This window comes from Loxodonta africana, chromosome 3 (genome assembly GCF_030014295.1).
Source record: "Loxodonta africana isolate mLoxAfr1 chromosome 3, mLoxAfr1.hap2, whole genome shotgun sequence".
NCBI classification, from domain to species: Eukaryota; Metazoa; Chordata; class Mammalia; order Proboscidea; family Elephantidae; genus Loxodonta; species Loxodonta africana.
Genome location: NC_087344.1, coordinates 109,076,734 through 109,093,624, shown reverse-complemented (window position 1 = coordinate 109,093,624; position 16,891 = coordinate 109,076,734). Strand labels below are relative to the sequence as shown.

Sequence of the window (16,891 nt, the reverse complement as noted above, 5' to 3'; positions counted from 1 at the left end):
TTTACTTAATTGTGAAATGGACAGAAATGAGTGGCGGGGTGGTGGCTAGTATGAAGAGATTTAGTGTTACCTCCTCAGACATGATACAGAGGTACCCCGAGGTTTTATTAGCTCACATGTACAGAGACTATTTTTTTGTTCTTGTTTTCAGTGAATTGTTGTTGTTGTGTGCCATTTAGTTGATTCCTACTCATAGCGACCCCATAGGACAGAGTAGAACTGCCCCATAGGGTTTTCTAGGCTGTAATCTTTACGGGAGCAGATCACCAGGTCTTTTTTCCCCACATAAACACTGGTGGGTTCAAACCGCTGACCTTTCAGTTAGCAGCCCAGCTCTTAACCGTTGTGCCACCAGGGGTCCTTTTTTAGTGAATTAATTACAGGCATTTAAAATCAGAAGCTCTCATAAAAATGTGAATTTCTAGCTTTTCTTGAAAAAAAAAAAAAAATCGGAAAATCTGGTAACACTGACCCATAGTACCTCATAAAAAATATTGTGTAGAGCCAAAAGCAGCTGCCTACTTTAGACAGGAATCATTTTCAGTACAAACTCAGCCTGTCTGTGATCACATGCGTAGATGGTGGCAGAACCAGGACATGAACTCCAGTGCTCCCAGTCTTCCAATGTGGTGTCCTCGGGACTAGGTGACACTTCTCCAGTCCGTTTTCTGAACCGATGCTGTGTTGGTTTTAGCGGTTCCTCCTGCCCCTCAAGGCTTAGGTTAAATTCCAAATGTCAGTATGAGTCCAGGAACGCTGCATATTTTCCCAGAAAGCTGGGAAAGGCATTCCATCAGAGTTGAGGGCCTCCTCCATGTAGTACGCTCTATTCATCTGTTATTTCTGTTTAATTCTACTGCTTTTCTACCAACAGAGGTAGTGAAGGGCAGTGGGGCCCTGGGGTAATCCAGACAGAGGTTCAAGGCCCAGCTCTGTCATTTACTAGCCATGTATTCTTGGAGAATTTATGTCACCTCAGCCTTATTTGTAGTGGTAGGGAATGCTCCTCATAGGGTGGGTGTGAGGATTAAAGGCAATAACACTTACACAGTGCGGGCACAGGTTAGCATCTGAAAAAGGACACTGGTTGTTCTTATTAAAGCCTTAAATATTCATATTTTATGACTCATTTGAGGGGCTTCTTTCTCACAAGTTAGTCTGTTTCCTTTAAGCAGTACAAAAAGATGATTGTTCTCTTAAGACACCTTTGACATAGAAGCTGTTGCCCTCGTCTTATCAACAAGAATATGACTTTATCAAGTTATTTAATATCTGAGGACCTCAGTTTTATCTTTAATCAAAAGGAAACACCTAGGTCTACTTCATAGAGTTGTTGGGAAAATTAAATGAGGTAATTTAAATGAAAGCACCAAAGTTGTAGGGGCTTAATACAGAGTACGTTAAAATGGCGTTTAAATTTTTTGTTTTGTTTTTAACAGCATATTTCTTAACTGTTTTTCCTTTGAGGATCCCCAGCAGATTAGAATAGTGGTTAAAGCTGGGACCAAGCAAGAACGCCTAGCTGGCCACCTCTCTCTCCTGAGGCACCTCCTCTTAACCAGGCCTGCTCCTAACATGCGTGGGGCCCAGGAAAGGAGTACTAATATGTGTAAATATTTGAAAGTGGTGAATCAGGCCAACGGACTGTTTAGTCAAATGCATTCTTTCCTCCTGTCTTACAAATTTGCCTTCATCATGAACTGGAAAGCCAGGTTTGAATTTAGGATTGTTGGACTCCTTGGAATTCTGAGCCAAGCCATGACTGAGACTGAACAGGGAGTATGGGCCCTCAGGCCCCGTGTCTTTCGACTCCTGGCTCTGTCTCATACAGAGAGAAGCCATGTCTGCTTGTGTGGACACACAGGCTCAGGTTCAGTAGTCATTTATCAAGCACCTACTGCATACCAGGAAACATGCCAATGTTTTCACCTATTTGACCTTGTTTAATTCTTATGATAACCCTGGAGGTGGATATTGCTTTACAGATGAGCAAACTAACGTTTATGGATGTTGCTATTTACTCAAGGCTGTGAAGCCAGAACCTAGAATCAAAGCCAGTCTCATAACCCCAGGAGGACCTGGCTCTCCAGTCATCTTGGAAATGTGGTCTTATGCTTTTTCTTTTTTTTTTTCCATTAAGACCCCTCTGCTCTTGAACCTACTTAACATAGTATAAAATGTACCAAATGAATAGATGTATTTGTTATCAATCTACTCTTAATGAGTTTTGTGGTGAGTTAAACATATTCATGATCTTTACTGATGTGGAGATATGTGTGAACATTCCTTTGTACAATTATGTACTCATTATTATATTCTTATCTATGTACAACTCTTTAATTTTGGAAAGACCATTTACCTTTTACTTTAGTTTTATCCAGAATATGAAGAAGGGGATTTGAGCATTTGGAGATGTAAAAGATCCTATATTTGAGAGCTTTTGGGGGGTAATTTTAAGAAGGATGTGTTGAAATCAGAGCATGCCAGCAGGAGAGCGTCCAACGGCACTTAAATCATGACCCCGAGGGTGCTGGAAGGATCTGGTCACATTTGGTAGAGGAGAGAAAACACGGGCAGATATGGTATGGTTTTCAAGTATCCAAGGTGCTTTTTGTGAAAGATGGACCTCATCTTCCATGTGATTCCTGTGGGCAGACTTAAGACCCAATGGTGCAAGTTACAGGAGGATAAATTCTGCCCATGTGACAGAATCTGACCATTTGAGCTGAAAGTGGTTGGAACTACCTTGGAGAAATTGAGGTCCCCATCTCTGGAGGAATTTTATTTCTTCGACTGCTGGCAGGGCAGTTATGGGAGGGGAGACAGCACTGAGCTTGGGCTTTCATCCTGTGACCTTTAAGTCTTCAGGTTTGGAGTTGTAGACTTGGAGTTCAATAAGAACGAATATATCTCTTTTTCTGGATTGTTTCCATGGCAGAGCTTTTACGAATTTTTGAAGCATTTCCAAAGTTTCTTCACAGAATCCCTTTCTGAATTGTGCAAAACTTTCTCTTGCAGGAGAAAATGCAGAAGTATCCATGGACGTTTCCCTGGCTTACCGTGATGACATGTTTGCTGAGTGGACCGAAATGGCCCATGAAAGAGTGCCCCGGAAACTCAAATGCACTTTTACATCTCCCAAGGTAGGATGTCTTGATGTGTAAGTTGACGGAGCTTCTATTTGGTTCCCAGGTATGTGGAAAGATTTGCTTTTACTATTCAGAGATGTGCCCCTTATATCTTAGCATGCATCACCCACAAAGGTTGGTCATTATCTCTTGACTTGACATGTTTAGGTCATTCTGTGCGATGAGGAAATTAATGAAAATCTGTCTAGCTGTCTTAGTAGATTAAAGGTTACTACAGATATTTCACGCCCCTAGTTTGACTGTTTCTCAGAAATACCTGCATAAAGCAACTCTTGGTTCTTTGATAAGTATCTGAAAGTGTTTGAAGAACTTTGCTGAGTTGTTCCTAGGTGTGAGAATCTGTTCACATTGGTTTAATGCTTGTGTCTGCTTCTGTGTTTCTTAGGTAAGGCATCTGTTTGTGGTCAAAGTTAAAGTCTGATGTATGAGAACTAACAATCCCAGTGAAGCACCACAGACAAATAGAGGACCTGAGAAAGGAAATCTGGCTTCCAGTCTTCTTATCACTGCTTAAGACTCTCCCTTCTCTTGTTCTTCCAGGAGGACTCACTTATCCACCCTTGGGAGCTTACTTTCCTAAGTTGAGAGTAGGTGATATTTTCTTTTGGGCAAAAGCTTTACATTTCTCATCAGCTAAAAGTCAGGGATTGACTCATTGATGTGCAGAGGATAGTGTGGTTTGAGAGTGTGAGCACCAAATTAGAATTAGCCAGAGACCCTTTCCACATGTAAGTACTGCCCAAGCTTCTGTTTCGCTTTCCTCCTCTCCACTTGCCCACCCTAGAAAGTCTCTGCAAAGGTGAGATGGAGTCATAGATACTGTTACTCATGGTTGCTCATGTTCCTCAAGGGTACTGGCATAGAGCACCACCAGCTGAGCGATCTCTGATATCTCTTTAGGTACAGAAATGGCCTTATTTTCTTTGTGTGATGTGCATAAGAGACCAGACTCTCAAATGAGGCACATTCTTGCTTCTGTCTTCTGTCATTTGACATCTTTAGGTAAGTTGATCCAAAAGAATTTAGACAGCTTTGTAGCACCTACTCTGTTGATCAGTTTAGTTCCTCTTTTTTAACCTTGGTACTTCCTAACTTTGCTGTAGGCTTTGCCTATAACTGCCAAGTTAGGGTTTCCGGTGAAAAAGTAAGAATGGCTGAAGCTCCTGAGTACCATGTTTAAGCCCTATTCATCCTTCCCTAAAGAGAAGTAAGGTGGGAGGTGGAGGAGGGTCTCACAGTGTTCATATACATTAAATGCACGGATTTGGGGCAACTTTAGCTTCAGTTTCAGGCTTCGTCACTTCCTGACTCTGTGACCTCAGGCAAGCTTACATATTCAGTCCATGCCTCAGTTTCTCTTCTGTAAAATTGAAAGACAGTATCTCTTTTGGGAGTCTTTGTAAGGATGAGATCAGACAGGGAACATTGGCAGGGTGACTTTATAATTGATCATCTAGTCTGGGCCATGTTTGAGAGTGAAAGGGATGTTAACCAGATGGGCCATCAGGACAAAAGGTGTAAACTAGGGCTGTCATGGGCAAACTGGGCACCGTGCACATGAGCAGCTATCGCAGTACCTGGCACTTATTGACATCCTCCCACCCAACCTAAACCAGAGCTACAGAAAGTGTGGTCTGAGAACAAACTCTCAGCAACACCTGGGAGCTTGTAGGAAATGCAGATTTCCTAGATGTCTTAGTTTCTTAGAGCCCTAAGAAACAAAGTACCACAAGTGAGTGGCTTTAAACAACAGAAATTTATTGTCTCACTGTTTTGGAGGCTAGAAGTTTAATTCAGGGTATCGGCAGGGCCATGTTCTCTCTGACAACTGTAGACGTGGGACCCCTTTTTGTGTCTCTCGACTTCTGGTAGCATAGCCCCAGGTGTTCTTGGTTCGTAGATGCATCTTCAAGGGCATTCTTCCCTAATCCGTGTGTCAGACATCAGGCTGGAGGTTTCTTCTGGTTCAGTGGTTGCAGGAGCTGACGAACCCAAAACCAGCAGGTCACAGAGCAGGCTGCTGGCTTACAGGTCTGGAGGAGTTGGCAAACCCCAAAATCTGCAGCTCGGACAGCAGGCTGCTGGCTCATATCCCAAGAGCCGGAGGTCAGAGGATGACGAGTTGGCTGCAGGATCCAGAGCTAGAGTAAACCTTGCTGGAACATCCATTTATGTACTGGAGGCAGGCCACACCCCCAGGAAACTCCCCTTACAACTGATGGGCTGCTCATAGCAGATTTCATCATGGAGGTGATTATGTCACATCTCGTCACGGAAGTAATTACACTATATCAGATCTCATCAAGGAGGAGCCCTGGTGGCACAGTGGTTAAGAGCTTGGCTGCTAACCAAAAGGTCAGCAGTTCAAATCCACCAACCGCTCCTTGGAAACCCTAGGTTCTCATCATGGAGGTGACTTACATTATATTACATTGTATTGCGTATGGAAGAGCAATCAGTCCAGTGTCTGCGAAACCACTGAGAATCATAGCCTAGCCAAATTGACACATAACTTTAACCATCACAATACCAAATCACACCCCAGACCTACTGAATTAAAATTTCTAGGAGTAGAACCAGAGAATCTGTGTTTTAACAGGCTGTCAATTCATTCTTTTAAGCCTGGTAAAGTTTGAGAATGACTTACCTAGATTCTGTGCTGAGTGCCACATATAGGGCTCCCCACAAAAGAAACCACTGGACTGTTTTGTGCAGGCCCTTGGGGCAATCTGTAGTTAAAAATGAATGGTAAAGAGAAACTTTAAAGGTACAGGAGACAGAAATCTCTAACATGTTTAGGTCATTCTATGCAATGAGGAAATTAATGAAAACCTGTCTAGCTGTCGATTCAAATTGATTGCATCTTTCAGAACTGAGACTGGTTGGACATCTAAGCTAAGGGGCTGTTGGATATGGAATTTCATCCTCAGAAAAGGGAAACGTCATTTCTCACCTTACTTACCCACTTGGAGAGCACCGAGAAACAGAGAGTGAGGAGGAGGGGTGTTTGCCTGCAACTGCTTCTTAATGATGGTTGCTTAATTATCTTTAGGATGTGTTGATCTCTTTCAAGAAAGATATTAAATCTTGAAAGGTGTGAAGGAAATGAATCATCAAATCTGTGCTTTTTGATTGCAGTGAAATTTAGTCTTGAGTCTGAAGATTAAATGAGAAATTGCTTTAGAGCTTTTTAGCCCCTGGTGGATTGCAAAGTTTAAAAAAAAAAGTCAAGTTGCCACCTGCTGTAATTTGTCCTAATTAGCCAGTCTCTTGCCTGAGCTGGGGGAGGACTGAGGGGGATGGGGGAGATGAAGGAAAGTGAGAGTGAGCAGTCTTCCTAAATGCCCTACATACTGGCAGAAACAGAACCTTGGTGCAAAAAGAAGAGTCCCTAACAAGATACAGTGCCTTTGTTTCCGAGACAGGTAGGCCAGGCCAGGACCCCAAAATCCAATGTAAGTCTACAAGTTTGTTGAACTTAGGCAAGGAACCCTGGTAGTGCAATAGTTAAGAGCTTGGCTGCTCACCAAAAGGTCTGGAGTTCAAACCTACCAGTGGCTCCAGGGAGAAAGACCTAGTGGTCTGCCTCTGTAAAGATTAAAGGCTGCGAAATTGTGGGGCAGTTCTGTCATATAGGGCCTCTATGAGTCAAAATCAACTTGACAGCACACAACAACAACAGTGATATCATCTCTGTAGAGACAGGGAAGTGATGAACACCCAGAGACCAATGACTGGGAGTTGGAAGGGCCCCTGAAGATCATATTATTTACCCTTCTTGATTTACTTAGGAGGAAAAAGAGGCTAAGTGAGGTGGGTTGACTTTCCCGAGATCTGCCAGCCAGCAAGAAGCAGGATCAGGACTAGAATCTAAGCCTTATGTCTTGAATTTGGTGCTGTCTTCATGGCAGCACAACACCTGCCCTTGGGCATGTCTGAAACGAAGTCATTCTTTTCCTTCTGCTTCACTGGAGGGTCTTCTTCCGCATCAGAAGGCAATGATTATATGGGGCAGCTGCACTTGGAAGAGGTGTCTGGATGGCATATATGGTTTACACTCGTCTACTAACCTCAAGGTTGGTGGTTCGAAGCCACCCAGTGGTGCTGTGTTAAAAAGGCCTGGAGATCTGCTTCCATCCATAAAGATTACAGCCAAGAAAGCCCTATGGAGCAGTTCTACTCTGTAACACATGGAGTCACCATGAGTTGGAATCAACTCGACAGGAATACGTTTGTTTTTTTGGTTTGCACTTGGAAGACCCATGCCCTTGTCCCAATTCTGCTGCTACCTTTGGGACCTTGGACAAGACATACATCAAGTCAGTGGCGTTAGGCTAAATAATTTTTGTTTCCTTCTTCCTCACATACTCAATTTCTATAAGTAAAATGGGAACCTGATGTGGAACACATTGGAAAACCCTCCTCTTGCTGTTATCACAAAGGGTAGTCAGCCGCCTCAATGCAGCTTAATCTGAGGTCAGATTAGAACCTGTAATATATTTTCAGTAGCTCCTGCAGAGTGCTAATTCCAGCTCTGATCTGCAAACATAAAAGAGAAAGGAGTGGAACAGAGAGAAAGATATCCAGTCTATAGCTGAGGTTTGAAAAAGAGGCAGAATTTTTTCTCTAGAAGAATTTTTCTAGTCTCACATGCCAACTTTAATCAACTGATAGTGCCCGACAAGAACACCTCAGACTGTGGAGGATTAAAAATTGCCACGACTGATGAGTAACATCTGTCACGTGTGAGGAAGAAAAGCATTAGAAGCACATGAGCCAGGTATTTGCCAGCTCTTTCTTCAAATTGAGTCCCTGGGTAGTGCACACGGTTAATGCGCTCGGCTGCTAACAGAGAGGTTGAAGGTTTGAGCCTACCCAGAGGTGCCTTGGAAGAAAGACCTGGTGATCTACTTGCAAAACATCAGCCATTGAAAACCCGATGGAGTACAGTTCTACTAGGATACATGTGGGATCACCAGGAATTGGAATTGACTCGATGGTAACTGTTTCTTTTTTTTTTTTTTTCTGATTTGGTCTTTGAAACATGATATTGAAAAAATAAGTGCTTCCTCTACTTTATCCATATATGTTTTCTGTCTCTGTACCAAGGTCTGTTTATTGCACTCTGAACTTTCACTGCCCAACTGTCTGTTGAGGAACCCCTCGAGACCACAGATGGGGAAGAAACCCTTTACCCACAGATCATAGACTCTTGTTGTCTTACTTCTGATTTCTCCACTGGATCTTTTTACTCTGGAGATTTACAACAAATTTTGGCTGTCCCAAGAACTACTGTCAAGCTTAGTAAGAACAAATTAGGCCTTTCCTGACGCTTGGTCAGAGCACTGATGGAGCAGTGGTTAAGAGCTCAGGGTACTAACCAAAAGATCAGCCATTCGAATCCACCAAGTGCTCCTTGGAAACCCTATGGGGCAGTTCTACTCTGTGCTATAGGGTGGCTATGAGTTGGAATCGACTCAACAGCAATGAGTTTTGGGTATCACTTGGTCAGGAGGTGCCTGGCAAACATTGCAACTGGCATATAAACCCAACGCCCATCTGCTTTATCAGGGAGAGGTGTCTGCTACAGCTCGTGTGTCTCCATGCTTGGATTCACCCCACCACCCCAATAGGTGCACAGAGCCAGGAGTCCTGGTGAGGTGGAGCAGAATTCATTTGCAAAAGCAAGCTGTATCCTTACTGTCCAGCTTCCCACCCCTTTGTGCTGGGCAGTGTCTCTTAAATTGTTTGACGGGAAATCTAAAGGGCTTTTCTAGAAACTGGGCTAACTTTTTGTTTAATTAAACTTTTTGCTCTTTTTTCCCGTTTTGCCTCTTGGGTTGTTAGGAAGCCATGGAGGGAGAAAATCCAGAGTGATCCTTTCTGGCAAAAAAAGAAAAAAAAAAAAAGCAAACCAACCTCATTATCAGCTTTCTTCTCTTTCTGCCTTCCCCAAAGTCCAAGGACTTGTTGGATGCCTCCTTTTCTTGTCAAGTCAATAAAAAGAAGATATTTTTCAGCTTGTTGTAGCTTCTCCTTCCAGCCAAACCGTGAAAATAATTAGCCATCATAAAGAGAGTAATGAACTTCAGCACGATTTTCTCCCTGAACGTTTATTAAGTTGGTTATTGCACGGATCCTTAGAATTCTGTGAGGACATGCTGCAAATAAATTGTAGGCCTGGTAGACCAGGTTCATTGAATGTGTATCTCTAATGAGGAGTCCCTGGGGGACGCAATCAGTTAAGTGCTCGACTATTAACTATTAAAAGTTGGCAGTTTGAACCTTCCCAGTGGTGCCTCAGAAGAAAGGCCTAGTGATCTGCTTCCAAAAGGTCATCGCCTTGAAAACCCTATGGAGCACAGTTCTGCTCTACAGACATGGGATTGTCATGAGTTGGAATCAACTTGACTACTGGGTTGTTTTAGTTTTTTATTGAGGATGAATGGTCTGACAAAGATGTTAAGAGAAAGAAGGGATTTCTGCTTTTTACCTATAATTTCTGGTTCTACCTCAAGTGTGGCTTTTTTTTGGGGGGTGGGGGAGCAGTGAACACTATGCCTCCATTGTGCCCTATTAGTCTTTTCCTCTAAGGTGTGTCTTTAAGCATAAACTTCTTTTAATTGGTGACACAAGACAAAGGTATGAGAATTCAGGCGTGGTGTCTGTTGGAAATAGTGACCCTGCCCCAAATCCTCTGCTCTTCTTCCAGACCCCAGAGCATGAGGGACGTTACTATGAGTGTGATGTCCTTCCCTTCATGGAAATCGGGTCTGTAGCTCATAAGTACTACCTCCTAAACATCCGACTGCCTGTGAATGAGAAGAAGAAAATTAATGTTGGGATCGGGGAGATAAAGGATATTCGCCTGGTGGTAAGTGATCCAAGCAGCATGTGACACTAGAGGTACTAGTTCTTGGGCATGTGTACTACAAGGAAACCCCCATCTCACTCTTGGCATTCCCCTGCCTCAGTTGTCTCATCTGAGAAATGGGAATAATAAGGTACCTGTGACAGCTGAGAACATAAAGGGAACTAATCTGTGTGAAAGGCTACAGAAATGGAAAACCGTAACGTATTTAACTAATCTCTCCATTTTGGGCATCAAGGACAGCTCCAGTTTTTTAATGAAAATCCTTACAGAAAAAATCTTTGATCACAATCTTAATCATTCTCTTAGCATGGAGGGTCCATTTTTATACCTTTTGTTACATAGTTATTTCTACAGTGTCTGAGAAGGAGCCAAGGGTGATATAGGGACAGTACATGCTGTGAATATGAAAGCTTTTAGATTTTGAAAGTTCAGCAGACCATATCTCCACCGACTTCTTTCAAATGTGTTTGAAGGTAGAAAATAATACTAAGATACATTCAACTTCAAAATTATTATTGACCTCTGTCTAGGGAATCCATCAAAATGGAGGCTTCACCAAGGTATGGTTTGCCATGAAGACCTTCCTTACGCCCAGCATCTTCATCATCATGGTGTGGTACTGGAGGAGGATCACCATGATGTCCCGACCCCCAGTGCTTCTGGAAAAGTAAGAGCTGATTTCAGAGCGCTCATTTTGACCACTGACATCTCATGCCCTGCCACCCTCCTGCTTTTGCTGGGGTCTAGTTCAAGCAGCCAGTGTGCTACCTGGGCCACTGAGTTGACCAGGAGTCATCCTGGACTCCTTCTTCTTCGGCTTTCACATGCCAATTATCGTTAAGCCCTAAGAGTTCTACCTCTCTCATATTTCTGGTCCTTTATCCTGTATCTGGAGTCCTGGTGGTGTAGTGGTTAAGAGCTACAACTGCTAACCAAAAGGTTGGCAGTTCGCATCCACCAGCCACTCCTGGGAAACCCTATGGGGCAGTTCTACTCTGTCCTATAGTGTCACTATGAGTCAGAATCGACTCTATTGCAATGGGTTGTATCTGCTTTTCATTTTCACTGCCAGAACCAGATACTCTGTTATAGTGGGTGAACTGCCATGCTCCTAACTAAGCCCAATCCTGCTCACCTAACAGAAGGACGATGCTCCTGCAAATATGCCATCTTTCTATCCCACATCATTGGCCTTTCCCTTTCTGCTGGATTATTCCCATCAATATACCAACATGTTATACCATCTCCCACTCTTAACCAAAAGTCTCCCTTTTCCCCACTTTCTGAAGCCACCACACCCTTTCTCTGCTCCTCTTCACAGCAAAACTCCACAAAAATCTTGTTCATATTTCTTCTCCTTCTGTTCTTTCTTGAACCCATTCCAGCCTGGAGTCTTCCCCACAACTCCACTGATACTGTGCTTAACAAGGTCACCAGTAACCTCCACATTCCAAACCTAATTGCCATTTCTCAGTCCTCACTTTTCTTGACCCATCACCACCAGCATGTGACATAATTACCCTTCCCTTTTTCTTCACTGGTCCTCCTCAACCCTTTTTCTTGGCTATCGTTGTCTCTTGCTAGCCATCAGTTGGTCTCTATCGCTGTTTCTTCCCATCTTTCTAACCTCTTGAAGTTTGGAGCCAGGGCTCAGTTCTTGGACCACTTCTCGTTATTAGCTACTCCTATTTCCCAGATGATCTCATCTAGTATCATGGCCTTAAAAATTATCTGCACTCTGATGACTTCATTTATGTCCTCAGCCTAACCTCTCCCAACTCTAGACCCAAATATACAGCTACTTACTTAATATCTTCACTTGCATTGAAAAATGAAACATATGCAAAGAGTAAGACTTAATTCTTCCCACTTCAAGCCTACTCTTCCCCCAGGCTTTCCCATCTTAGCAAATGGCAACTCTATTATTTCAGTTGCTCAGGCTAGAAATTTAGGGATCATCCATTGCTCTTTCTTTTTTTGTTTCCTACCTGTCATCTAATATACCAGGAAATCACACCATTTTTGCTGCTACCATGGTAATCTAACCTACCAAAATGTCCCACCTGCTTTATAGCCCTGGTGGCATAGTGATGAATAGTTTAGCTGCTAACCAAAAGGTCAGCAGTTTGAATCCACCAGCCACTCCTTGGAAACCCTATGGGGCAGTTCTACTCTGTCCAATAGGTCACTTTGAGTTGGAATTGACCCGACAACAATGGGTTTGGTTTCTTGGTTTATTGGAAATAGCCTCTCAATTTGCTCTCCTTGCTTCCACCATTTTTCTCCCTACAATCTATTCACACAGCAGCTAGACTGTTCTTTTTTAAGTGCAAATCACATCATGTCACTCTTCTGCTCAAAGCTCTCTCCTGCCTTTTCATCTCCTTTGCCCTGGCCTGCAAAGCCCTGTGTGATCTGGCCCCATGCCACCTCTGATCTCATCATCTATCCTCTCCACCACCCACCAGCCTCCTTGATGGTGCTCAAGCATGCCTGGCATGCTCTCACCCCAGGGACTTTGCACTTTCTGTTCTCTTTATCTGAAATGCTCTTTCCCAGATACATTTGTGGCTCAATTCCTCATTTCCTTCCCTGCTGCAATGTCTCTTATCTTAGAGGCTTTTCCTGTGCACATTATATAAAAGAGCACACCCAGTGTTTTCCATTTTCTTACTTTGCTTTATTTTTCTTTGTAACACCCATTCTTTGTTTGTTTACTGTCTTTTCCCCTTCACGCCCCTCTTTCCCTACCTCAGTGCTCTTAGGAAAACAGAACCCTTGCCTGTTGTGTTCACTGCTGTGTCCTCAGCATCTGGAGCAGTAATTGGCACATAGTAGAAGCTCAATAAGTATTTGTTGTAGGAATTAATAGAAGAATCATGTCATTGCATTGTTTAAACTCATTATCGGATCCCTAGTCCCATCAAGATAAATTTCAAATTCTGTAATGAGACATACAACGTCCTTCATGAGCTCAGCCCTCTTCTTTGGTCTCATTTCCTGTCATTTTTCTGACATGTGCTGCATCCAGATTCCCAAATGCTTTAGGCTGTTCCAGGCCTCTCTGCCTTCATCCAGGTTCTTCCTTCTGCTTGGAATGTCCTTTTCCATCTGCCTCACCTCAGCTCACAACTCAGCTCAGTTTCTGTCTCTGTCCAAGTTAGACACCTCTATCATGTTATTTGTCACCCTCTGTTTCAGTTGTCTGTTTATCTGGCTCCCCCACTAAACTGTGACTGCATGAGTGAAAGAACAGGTCCTGCTCATTTAGGTATCTATAGCCTTGACACAATGCCTGGCACATATAAACGTGCATTGGATGGGTATGAATTAAAGGATGAATGAATTAGTGACATCATGAATGGTATTTTGAAAGAAAAGAGAAGTGGCAGTTAATAGTGTGGTGGAGGTAGGGGGAGGAAATGTAAACTAAACAGAAGAATTTGTATTTCATAGATATTTAGAGTCATTAAAATAAATATGCTCATATAATTCAGAGTTGCTGAGGCTATCATAGTAATAATGTGTGTTCTTAATGATCAGGTTAATGAGAACCTGAATCCCTGTGAGAAGATAATTATAGTCAATGAGCTCTGTTTAAGAAGTCAAGAGGGAGCAAAAAACGTCATAGAAAGCTCTTAGTCTGAAATAGTACTGTCAGTAAGGTTTGGAGCATTAAGAAGGTTAAGTTCAATTGTACAGAAAGGCTAAAGTAACACTCTTCATTCTGTAGTGGTGCCAGCTAAATAAGACATTTTGCATCTCTGTATAGACACTTGTGAGAGCTAAGAAAATGATCCTATGGCTTCAGTCCCAAATAAGTAACATCTCAATTCCCAAAATTGGCTTCTGAGTTTTAAAATCCTGCCTCCCAGATGAATGAAGAGGTTTTCCTGATATGTTCTCACCATCAGAGTCATCTTTGCCCTTGGGATTTCCATGACCTTTATCAACATCCCAGTGGAATGGTTTTCCATTGGGTTTGACTGGACCTGGATGCTGTTGTTCGGTGACATTCGACAAGGCGTCTTCTATGCAATGCTTCTGTCCTTCTGGATCATCTTTTGTGGCGAGCACATGATGGTAAGAGCCCCCCAGGAAAGGGACCAGAGTCACACCATGGTTGCTGCATGCAGGTGGCTGAGCTGACACCACCAGCCTTCTGTCTTAACTCTAGCCGAGGGACAGGCAGGTAAGCCAGTGGTTATGGTGCAAGATCTGGAGTCAGACCCTCAGGTTCAAATTCTGCTTCACCATCTTCTAGCTGAGTGGCCTTGGGCATGTGACTTAGTCATTCTGAATCTCAGGTTCCTCAACTGTAAAACAGGATTGAAAGGCCTAATTTGTAGGGTTCTTTTAAGAATTAAATGAGATAAATGTAAGCAAAGTACTTTGCAGCGGGTAAACCCATACATGGTAATACTGATTACTTCTTTTCCTTTGACTTGGCTGGAACTTCAGCTCTGCTTGACCCCAGCACCAAGTTAACCTCCGGAGAATGTGGGCGTTCTCAGCTGGCAGTTTGTTGAGGTGGCCAAGTAACCCCTGAAATACGGACATCTCTAGTCTTATCATCAGTTTTCACAGAGTTCAAATCATATTTCAAGATGATTGAAGGCACCATGGATAAAAATAAAAATGGTGCCTTCATCACAGTGTGGCTAAGATGATATGCCAGCTAGAGCTTGGTCCTCATGTCAGGCACATGGATGTCCCAGTAGAGTGGACTGCTTTTAAATTCCCCTATGGTTTGATCATTACCCTGAAGACTTGCTGCACTCCCAGGAAAGCGATGTAAGAGGGGAGAGCCTCACCCTATGGCTGGACCCCACATGAGGGGCCTCCAACAGTGACACATTGAGAATGAGCTTTTTGTACGGGGACTGGGAGTGGAGGGGACTCTGGCACAGCAGCCAGGGAGGATCACCCAGAGTGAGCTGGTGTGGACTGTTCCACCAGGGCCCCAGTCTGGAGGCTGAGACATGTCTTTGTCCTTCCCCATTTTTTCACTTTACTTCCTCGCATTTTTTTTTCTTTTTTTGCGCTCTTAGAGTCTTTGTACATCTAAACGAGAGCAATCGTTCTTGATTTTAATGATAGCAAGAAGAAATACATTTATTTTTCTAACCATGGGGACCTCCTACATTTCACGTATTTTAATATCTCAGAGTCTTTATTTGGTCCTAGGAGGACCATCCCACCGTCACATATACCTCTATGTCAAAAGTTATGTGTCACATATGGATTTAATTCCGAACAAGCTATGTTGGGACCACAGAACCTCCCCAGCCTAGAGTTAGAAGGCCTTTCTTTTGTTCCCATAGTGTGTTCTTATTGCTGTCAGAGTCCTTACCAATGGGCTTTGTAATTGTCTGTTTATGTGACAGACTTCTCCAAAGACAGCGAGCTCCTTAAGAACAGAGATTTTTATCTGATTCATTTTCGTATATTGTATATTACCATGATGCCTAATATACAATAGGTGGTCAGCAAGTCTTGTTTGAATGACTGACTCACCTATGGGATTGCTTTGCTCTGCTCCCATCTTTATCCTGTGCCTCAATTTGGTTTTCCTCAGGATCAGCATGAGCGGAATCACATTGCTGGGTACTGGAAACAAGTCGGACCGATTGCTGTTGGCTCTTTCTGCCTCTTCATATTTGACATGTGTGAGAGGTAAGCAGTGCCCGTGTGGCTCAGAGCTGAAGTGCTCACTCCCATCTCTTTAGGAGAGTATTCCAAAAGCAGAAGGGTGGTTATGAATTTTTGCTTTGGCATGAAAGAGCTTGACATGGTCACATCCACAGAAAAGGATTGTGACTAAATCAAAGACAAAGCTGCCATAGATGCACACCATTTGGGCTGGTCATGTTCTAAAAGCTTCTTTCTCTTTAGGTTCTTTGTCACGTTCCTTAGTGTATATATAGCCCCCATGCCCCAGCAGCAAAGTTAAGATATGTAAGAAGGAGCCTTTCCGCCTTTGCCTTTTTATTAATCGTGTTTTGCCTTTCCAACTTGTTTCTCTTTGTAGAGGGGTACAACTCACGAATCCTTTCTACAGTATCTGGACTACAGATGTTGGAACAGAGTTGGCTGTATCCTTCATTGTTGGGCTTAGAGTTTTATTTCTTCCTGTAGCCATCTGGTCCCCAAGATCATTTTCTGAGTCACCGCTGATCCTCTCCATGTGGGCTCAGCCAGAGCTTTGATCCTCAGACCAATGCTAACAGCACAATTAAGGCAAATAATGAGAGGAATTAATGCCTGCTCTCAAGCCTGGGTGGGAGCAGGCAGAATGGGGAGGTTACAGCACATCCCCACAGCAGAGAGATCAGAGTGGCTAGTTTTCCTGCAGCCTGTCTAAATTATCTATTATACACTTATTTACCACAGACTGAAGCATGACTAGCTTTTCCCTGGAGCCACATAGGTTCATCTCTGGGCCCCTGAGTGAGAGCTGGTTTCTGAAGTCATCTGTTGGTGGTTTCTTAAAGTGACCTTGGCATGCTGGCAGGCCGTGCTGCTGCTGTTCATGCCTGAGACTGAGTGGAGATAAGGCTAAGGTGATTAGTTCCAGAGAGGTGGCCGAGGCTTCTGGTTGGTTGGCGTAAAGTCGGCTTGAGTCATCTTCGTGAAGCAGAAACGACAGCCTTACCTTATCCCTTTTAGGACGCTGGATTTAAATATTTTATCTCCCTGAATAATATCTTAAGTGCTCAGGGAGAGAAAAAAAAAAACTCTCCTGTGGAGTGAGGAGAAAGGCTTGGGTTGGACTCTTCCTTGATGGATAATGATATATTGTCATGTACTGGTAAATACACTTTGTCCAACCCTGATGATTATATTGGTTTTCTTAGTGTCATGAGGA

At 43.3% G+C, this 16,891-nt stretch overlaps 1 protein-coding gene across 5 annotated transcripts in view; it reads left to right on the top strand.

Annotated features, from left to right (window-relative positions):
• WLS (Wnt ligand secretion mediator) overlaps window positions 1-16,891 on the top strand; it is a 154,061-nt gene that overhangs the window by 86,956 nt on the left and 50,214 nt on the right. For all 5 annotated transcript variants that reach the window (XM_064282121.1, XM_064282122.1, XM_064282120.1 and 2 more), the window contains exons 3-8: window positions 3,019-3,143; window positions 9,862-10,023; window positions 10,554-10,690; window positions 13,938-14,106; window positions 15,602-15,699; window positions 16,055-16,118. In XM_064282121.1, the coding sequence (XP_064138191.1) occupies window positions 3,019-3,143; window positions 9,862-10,023; window positions 10,554-10,690; window positions 13,938-14,106; window positions 15,602-15,699; window positions 16,055-16,118 (755 nt within the window). The remainder of the gene's footprint in view (window positions 1-3,018; window positions 3,144-9,861; window positions 10,024-10,553; window positions 10,691-13,937; window positions 14,107-15,601; window positions 15,700-16,054; window positions 16,119-16,891) is intronic.